At 44.6% G+C, this 9,233-nt stretch overlaps 1 protein-coding gene across 1 annotated transcript; it reads right to left on the bottom strand.

Annotated features, from left to right (window-relative positions):
- Positions 1–7,978: 7,978 nt before the first annotated feature.
- On the bottom strand, positions 7,979–9,214 carry LOC133899748 (uncharacterized). The gene has a single exon (XM_062340806.1). It carries the CDS (start codon positions 9,188–9,190, stop codon positions 7,979–7,981), a length of 1,212 nt encoding a protein of 403 aa, XP_062196790.1. The 5' UTR covers positions 9,191–9,214.
- Positions 9,215–9,233: the final 19 nt, after the last annotated feature.

Raw genomic sequence — 9,233 nt, 5'->3', positions numbered from 1 at the left:
CCTCTCATGGCATGGCGCCCGATCACCAGAATCCTTGTACACACGATGGCATGGAGCAACATGGCCACATTCTCCGAACAATCATTTACTAATCCACAAGCCGATTGTAATAAGTTCATGCATGCAGTTGATATCCCAGTAAGATTATGGCTACACAACACGTCATGATCAGCTGATCTAGAGAAAGTCTTCATGGTTCGCAGTTGGCAGTTGCTCGTGTCACAGGCTAGCTGTCCATGACATGAGCGTTGCATATAACCATTTTGTACCCATCGTAGAACACTGCAGTTAAATTCCATCACCAGTAGGCGAACTGTGCAAATTCAACTTGAGCCAAGTAACTGATCTGGGCGTGGTGCAAGAATCCGAACCATGGAGGAGCACTCTGGCAGAAGGGAGAGGACCAGGATGTTTGATCTCTGGGCGTGGTGCAATAATCCAAACCAGATTCCAAGAATTGTCTGGCTCATCATCATGGAGGGAGACTGTGAGCTGCCTTCGACCGACATCCCTCTTCCTCAAGTGCAGATTTGCTATGACCAGCCGTCTGGCCCAAAGAGGGGCCAGACATACCACTGCTTCGTTCACCTGGAGGTAGTCCATGACCTTGTCTTCCTCACCGACAATCCTCCGAGGGGGTCGGGTGAGGCGTAGATTGGAGCTACGGTTTGCCTGATGGCGCGTGGTCGCTCCTCCCGCCCCGCCTTCAAGATCGTGCCGCGATGACAACGGGCCAAGGCGTGACTAGTATGATGATGTTGATGAAGATGACAACAGGCGGGGCGCTGGGAGGCACCGTAGCCGATCCCTCTAGTCCCGGCTTTCGAGGCCATGTCGGGGCTCGTGGACCTTCGTCAGGGGCCATGTCGATCGGGGCTACTAGGGGTGTCGCCAGGATGGCCATAACCTGTGGTGACCCGTGTCCCTGTCCCCTAGACATAGCCTCATCTGCAATCGGTGCAAACTGATGGGTGGCGTCAAGCGGACTCCTCCAACGACCAGGCCGCCTGGGGCAACAAGAGGCAGTGCCGGGTCTACTCCCCGAAAAGTCTGGTTCGCATCTCCCATTGTGTCCTACCTGGTGCATGCATCAGGTGAACCCGAAAAGTTTCAGTCCTCTTAGTTGCTAGATGATTTGGTTTTTCTTGGTCACTTGGAGCACATCTCAGTGGAGTTTTTGGACCCGATGTTGGACGAGTGTCGTTCAGTGCCTTTTGTAGCAGGATTGTCGTTTCTGCATCCGTGTGTCGACTCCACCATGGTGGCTACCCCAACCTTCGAGTCGGCCTTGACTTCCTGGGGTTCGTTGTGGTGTCTGAGACCTCTCCACTGGAAAATGCGGATGCTCAGCTCGTGGTGTCCGGGACTCCTTCACCATAACACGTATGTCCACAAGGCGATGACTATGGCAATAGCTCTGCACCACCTAATGGCAATAGCTCTACACCACTTGACCTCCCTCCTCTACTTGATCTGCAAGGGCCAAACACCAACCAGTCTTTCGAGGTACAAGAGACGGACACATTCATCCAGCAAGTAACTAGGCCTCTTATTTTACCGCTTATTGCCCAGATTCCCGGTCCGCCAAAACCACCAATGGCTCATCTCAAAAAATACTCTAATGCCTCCCCTAGTCCAGTCAGAAGCAATGAGCGTCTAAAGACAAAAATCTCCTCTGGCAAATCCTCCATGCAATTGGCCAGTGAGGTCATCGTGAAGAAGCTGGGTGTCCTTTTGTCAGAGGTCTCTAACAATCAATCTTTGGTGAACTCTTATGTGCAGAAATTTGAGCAACCTTTGGGAGAAGCTGCCATGCTGGCCATTGTGGTGCTAGTCAACAACGACGATCATGGCAAGAAGAAGGCCTGGAACAAGAAGGTGGCTCTAATACCTGCAACGGCCACTTGGGGGGGGGGGCTGAGGCCTAGTTTACACATCGTCTATTTTGCAAGTCATCATTTAGATGTTGTTCCAATGTGTTCCTAGTGTATTAGAGTCATGGTCATATTCTGTCGTTGTTTCTTCTGCCTGGTGTCGTCAAGAGGACTCCTGGTTATGGGGTGTATGTTTCCTTGGCTTCGCTGATACTACGACCAATCTCCTACGGCGCCTTGTGGAAGTCGGCGCGACATTAGCTAGTGTCTAGTGCTCGTCAGTCCTGCCGTAAGTGGTTGTGCTTGTTGTTCATGTGTTTGTTGTGCAATTGTTCGTTGTGCTGTTTGTCCATCAACAAGAAGTTGTGCTCTCTGTGCAAGTGTTCAAGTGAGGTCCAGTTATTTTCTCTCCGTTCTCTGTGTTCCAGTCACCGAGCTTTGTTCCTCCATGTCGCAAGCCAATTGTAAGATCTTATGCTAGAATGTCTGTGGCTTGAATGCACTAGCGAAAACAACGAGTGTGTGCCTTACAGTGAAAAATTATGGTGCGACGATTGTCCTGTCTACAGGAAACCAAGATCTCCAGAGGTTGTCGGAATTATTCGAGAAAAATATTGGCTACAATTGAAGAGGTTTTATCATGAAATTTTCCATTTATACGGGATCTAGGCATAATTAGCAACCCATTCTATATAGAATGATTGATTTTCATTACTTCACAAAATAACATAAAAACAACAAAATTCGATTCTTATAAATAGATCCCGTCGTGGACTATGACATTGGTCCTTGAAACTCTGGGACCCTGTTTTGCCCAGTACTATGCGTGTCTGTCGTCACAAGGAACTGCCGGGGGCATTCTGATAGCTTGTTCTGACTTCTTTTTTTCCCTTTCAGACACCAGAACCACCATGTATACAGTCTCCGCCAAGATTACAATGCAGAATGAAAACAGCTCTTGGTCCTTGACTGGGGTATATGGTCCCCAACTGGATGCAAATAAGTTGTCCTTTCTGCAAGACTTACAGGACCTCAGGCAATACATGAACCCTTGTTGGATGATTTGCGGTGATTTCAATTTAATTTACAAAATAGAAGAAAAAAACAATTCGAGAGTTAACAGAGCAATGATGCAGAATTTCTGGGATGCCCTGGATAATTTTTAGCTCCATGAAATGAAACTCAATGGTAGGAAGTTCACTTGGTCAAACCAGCAGCCGAATGTGACGCTTACTCGGATTAATCGTTGCTTCTACATGTCAGAATGGGAGCTGATGTTTCCGAACACCTTTATGGAGGCGCTATCCTCTAGTGGTTTAGACCACTGCCCGTTACTTATTCTAGGCAATCACGTCATTAAGTTGCATTCGGGGTTCAGGTTCGAGCCTGGTGGGTCATGATGCCAGCCTTTGCCAAAGCAGTTCAAAGAAGTTGGAACATGCCTATGTATTTGAGTGACCCAATGCTCAAGCTCCACATAAAGTTTACCCGCCTATAGAATGATCTGCGCAATTGGAAATGCATGACAGTTGGGGATACTAGACTTAGGCTGGTTGTTGCATAGGAGGTGATTCTGAAGATGGATCAGGCGGAGGAAAAACATAATCTGTCGACAGATGAAATTGAATTCATGAATTTCTTGAAAAGAAAAGCTATTGGCCTGGCGGCCATTGAAAAGACCCACCTGTGGCAACACTTGCGCCTCACATGGATTCAGAAAGCTGACACTAATTCAAAAAAATTTCAGCTTATAGAAAATGCAAGGAAGAGAAAAAACTTTATCCAGAAGTTAGAAACTACTACTAAGGAGGCAAAGGCGGAAGAATTACTTGCGTATTTTGTCAGTCACATCGGGACATCAAGAAATAGATCGGTGGGACTTAACTGGGAAGCTCTGCAATACTGACAGTATGAACTCAGTGAACTGGAAGACCCCTTTGAGGGAGAAGAGGTGCAATCCACTATCAGATCTCTCCCTTCCGAAAAATCGTCGGGCCATGATAGCTACATTGGTCTATTCTACAAAACCTATTGGCACATCATCAAGTAGGATATCTTGGCCACTTTGCATGCCTTTTTAACTTGAGACGCACCAACTTCCACCTCCTAAATGATGCAAATATTGTCCTACTGCCGAAAAAGGATGATGCTTCAAAGGTAACAGACTACAATCCCATAAGTCTCATCAATAGTTCCTCAAAGATCATCTCCAAGTTACTTGCCAATAGACTAGCACCTCGCCTAAATGAGATTGTGTTGAGGAGCCAAAATGCTTCTATAAAAAAAAGTGCATACATGAAAATTTTATTTACGTGCAAGGTGTCATATAAGAACTGCATAGGCGGAAGGTTGCATCCCTATTTATAAAATTGGATATAGCAAAGGCTTTCAACTCTGTAAGCTGACCATAGCTCGAGGTCCTCGACATGCTGGGTTTTGGGGTCCGTTGAAGAGACTGGATTTCACAGCTCTTGGCCACTGCTTCCTCACGAGTTATGATAAATGGGGAGCCTGGAACTAATATTAATCATGCTAGAGGCCTTCAGTAGGGTGATCCTTTGTCTCTAATGCTATTTTTCATTGTAATTGATCCACTGCAACACTTATTTCAGCTGGCCAAGTAGAAGAAGCTTCTCACGGCAGTCCTCCCTAGGAAGGCAAAACTTCGTTGCTCCCTGTATGCTGACGATGCAACTTTGTTCTGCAAACCCGACAGAGATCAACTACGATCTATAAATCAAATTTTACAAGTCTTCGGGAACACCTAAGGTATGATGACAAGTTTTATAAAAAACAAAATACTCCCAATTAGATGTGATGATGCCTAGCTTGCCAACATTCAGGAGGTGTTTCCGGGAGCAGTCAAGAATTTCCCTTGCGGTACCTTGGTCTTCCTCTCCATACGTGGAAACTAAAAAGGGTACATGTGCAATCTCTTCTAGACAAACTCAGGGGTCGGCTTCCGGGATGGAAAGGAAAACTTTTCTCCCTGGCAGGTAGAGATGCTTTGGTAAAATATGTCCTATCCTCCCTTCCCACCTACCATCTGACGGTCTTCCCTCTGCAAAATTGGCTCCTGCGCCAAATTGACCGCATTAGGAGAGCCTTCCCGTGAAAAGGTGAGGAACATGACAAGGTAAATGGTTCACACTCTCTAGTAAATTGGAAGGTGACAGCTAGGCCCAAAGAGCTGGGGGGATTGGGAATCTTGGATCTAGAGTGTTTTGTTAGAGCTCTGAGGGTCCGATGGCTTTGGTTTTGATGGGTGGACACGGAAAGACCTTGGACTAGGTTATGAATCCTGTGTGACAGAATGGATCAAGATCTCTTCATGGTCCCCACCAAAGTTTCTATTGGCAATGGGAAAAAGACCGCTTTCTGGCACGACAGTTGGCTCAACAGGGTGGCACCTAGGGTGATCGCCTCGGACCTCTATAAGCTGGCGAAACAAAAGCTACGAACGGTGCAGAAGGAGCTACTAAATGAAAGTTGGATCACCAATCTGCACCCTCTTACAACGAGGGACGAGATAGCTCAGTTCATTCAACTATGGAATGCGTTGCAACAAGTGCATCTTCACGTGGATCTAGTGGATCAAATCCGTTGGCGATGGACTGAGGGAGGAGCATATGATTCACGAAGTGCTTACAACATCCAATTTGCCGGAGCTTCCAAGTGTTACAACATGAAGCATATCTAGACGGCTTATGCCGAGCCAAAATACAAAATGTTTGCTTGGCTTCTTGTGCAGGGGAAGATTCTGATAACTGAAAATTTGGAGCGGAAGGGATGGCCACATACATAGCTTTGTTCCCTTTGTCACACTGCAAATGAGGACGTCACTCACTTTGCAAAAAATTGTACCTATATGAATCAAGTGTGGTGCTTTCTCTCTCTTTGGTTTGATTGGAGTGATCTCGGCTCTTTCTGACTATACCAGTGCCCACTCATGGTGGCGACATGAACATATCAAGATTTCAAAGGAAGGCAGGCGGGAGTTCAATGGAGCTATCCTTTACTTTTGGTGGAACATTTCGAAGGAAAAAAAATCGACACATTTTCGAGGGGCAATCGTTTGACCCAGAAGTAGTGGCAATGTTGGCGAAAACAAACATTGAACAAAGGAAGAGCGCGTGGTTTGGGTAGTCTTTTATCTTTTCAGCTGGCTATTGTAGTTTCATAGCTCAGCATACCGTGTCCTTAGGTCATGCTGGCCTTTTCAGTATGCTACACCCCTGTTTTAGTTTTGTGCCATGTGGTTTTGGTGTCTGTTGTTTTCCCGGCTTGTTTTGGTGGGGTTTGGTGGTGCTTGGTGGTGTATAACCAATCTCTTTCTTTAAATAAAACATAGCAATCCTCTTGCTGTCGTTCTTAAAAAAAAGTAACTGATCTGATGGAATTTTTCTGGCAGCCTTTGCAATTGCCATGTGACTAATCCATGTCCAATCAATTTATTTTTTGTCTTTTTCTTTATAAATGTCTTCTTTTAGAGAAAAAAAGTCTTTGTTCACTTTCGCGTTTAACCTATCTACTGGGGTTTGAGCCCTAGGACCGGCCCAGATGCCCTCCTTCTCTTTTAGCTCAAAATAATGCATCTGTCCACATGAAACAGCGATCGGAATGAGCATCTTGGAATGTACCTGTACAAATTCAAGGACCAGCTGGATGTTGGAGGCAAAGCCAGAAGTAGGCCAGACTCCAGATGATGAATGAAATGTCAGAAGACAACTTTTGCAAGCTCATAGCAAAATATTCCAGGTTGGTGATTTATAATTCAAAATGTTATTTCCATTGAGCTTTTGGATTGCATCGATGATGCCTTTCAGACAGCGTAGGGCTGGCTACCTTGTAAAAATTGCTAGGCCATGCATAGTGGATCCAAAGCGGAGTTTAAGAGTCAGTGTTAAGACCTGCTGAAAGAATTTCTGGTGCAAACAGACCTGATTCCAGATTTCCAGCATTCCACGAGCATACATAGAAGGTTCAAGCATGTTCCTTTCCTTAGGAAATGCTGATGCGCTGACATTGTACGGTGGTCTCTTGGGTAATTTTTCAGGCATCCCTCCAGATGCTCTGATTTGTCGAGAAAGACTTGAGATCTCACCTGGCTGTCAAGAAAGACTTGCCACTGTGCGAACGAATTCTCAATGCAGCAAATGTTGCTTGCAGAATAGCCTCCTCCTGCCCTTGTCCGCGCCTTCATCTTCTTGGCTTCATGTATATACATAGTACAAGTGAACAGGCCAGAAGGCCACCGTATGCGTGAACCTTACAACAGATGCCTAGAGTGGATGAGCCAATAGTTGCTACTTGAGTATACACGTCGTGGATAGCGTTATATTACAAACGATGAAAACTGAGCTCACACTAAATTCCTCAGTTTTTACTGTATTGTGTCGATGAAGGAGGTATCTAAACAGAAAAGGCTTATCTTAGTTTCGTACTGTCTTGAAAATGCGAAGTATGCGACCTTGAGCTTCCAGTTTCCAACACTTAGGTTACTGGAGGTGGCCCCAAGACTTGCTTCAGCTGGCATAAGCCTGACTGGGCTAAATGGAGGACAGAGCCGCCTGTCGAAAAGTTCTACATTATCAGAAAAAGGTAAGCTCCATACGAAAAAAGAAAACAGTTGCCAGTGCGTAGAAGGAAAATTCTCTCCATGCTTATTACTTCCCGAGAATCCTATGTTTCCTTTATTTTCTGTTCTACATGGGCAGAAACAGATGAAAAGGCGGCAGAATAACATAAACATGTATTTTTTAGCAGAAAACACACTCTAGAATCATTTGACTTTCTATGGTGTATGGCATAAAATTAGCAACAGTTTTGGCTAAAGTCTAAACATTGTGAAAAATAGTGCAGAGCAGTGCAGATAATTCATGACCGTACTGTCAAAATAATGATGGTAATTGTTTTATTTACTGATGATTATGATATTCAAGCAATGTTGAACCATGTAATGAATAAAAACTTTAATAACGATATTGTACTTGAGTAATGCAATGTTTTGTACAAAAAAAATCAACATAAATGTCAATAAAAGTAGACTTAAAGGTATAACAAACAACTGAAGAAGTACCTCCATAACAGAATCTAATGATGTGTCATTTCGTGGGCTCTCCTGAGAACCAGAAGGTCTCGTGTGATTCTATCATGCCAAGCTGCTCGTACACCTCCTTCAGCATTATGATTTGTTCCTTGCTTGTTCTGGGGTCTTTTAGCTCAATCATCTTTTTGCTTTGCACCCGCTTCAGCCTTGATCTGGTCCTCTCAACACCAGCTCGCGGTGTGTAATTCCCAGTGCTTAGACGAACATGTCTATCGACATTATTCATGGATCCAACTTTTCTTGATGCAGAAAACTTGGATAGAGTACAGGTCCCTCGCTCTATGGTAACGACCCTGCGGGACAGTTCTGATTCCTCTGTCATTATTTCACTTTCAATACATGAGGAATTTGTTGCTGTCTTGCTTCTTTCTGGAATTTGGAGTGTGTCAACTTCACTTGTAGGATGAACCGCTATTTCATCCATTTCAGTACCCAAACAAGAATCCTTTAGTTGATCACTCTGTAGTGTATATTCCACATCTTCCCCAATCTGTGCTACTCTATCACTGCATGTATCTGTCTGATGACTAGCCACAAAGAACGATGACTCATCCAATGGGTGAGAGTCTTGCAAAGTACCAATGCTTGGAGAATTCAGTTCTTCTCCATGCTTTTCTGTACTATTCATATCTGTTGACAAGCTTTTCTTGGGCTCTAAAGCCTTACCATCTCTTGAAACTTGCTCCCACTCATTGTCACTCAGATTATACATGTCACCATCTAGCCTGCTCCTTGCTGATTGTATCGCTCCATCACTTCTGTTGATGTCCATGTCAGCAAATAGTTTATTCAACTGCGAAGTAGGCAGAGAGATATTCCTTTTGATGTTATGACAAAGATTCTCCACGGTCTTGCTTTCAAACAAAGGTGTATTGCTAGCTATGGTCTCGTCTGCAATATCACAATCATTAATACCAACATCCAATAGCTTGTGTTTATACACCTGCATCTGGTTCCTCAGATAGGATATCTCCAACTCCTTCAGCTCCATCACCTCCTTTAGAATCTCCAGAGCTCTGTCAGTGTGGTTCATCTTTTCTTCAGCTATTCTCTTGTACTGCCAAGCTTCCATCCTCTCTACATCCTTCTCTTTCTGAAGCTTCAGAATCATTGACATCGCGGCACTTGCAGCGGTTGCTGAAGCTTCCCTTTCCTCTTCATCATAATATACTGGGCGAATATTGTTCTCTGTAACTGAATAGTACATTTTCTGCCATCTTGGTGAAAGGCCCTGGTTTGTATTTAATGTT

The sequence above is a fragment of the Phragmites australis genome, chromosome 18, assembly GCF_958298935.1.
Source record: "Phragmites australis chromosome 18, lpPhrAust1.1, whole genome shotgun sequence".
In the NCBI taxonomy this organism is placed as follows: Eukaryota; Viridiplantae; Streptophyta; class Magnoliopsida; order Poales; family Poaceae; genus Phragmites; species Phragmites australis.
Note: the sequence above shows the minus strand (reverse complement) of the source record. Positions and strands in the feature narration are given on the sequence as shown.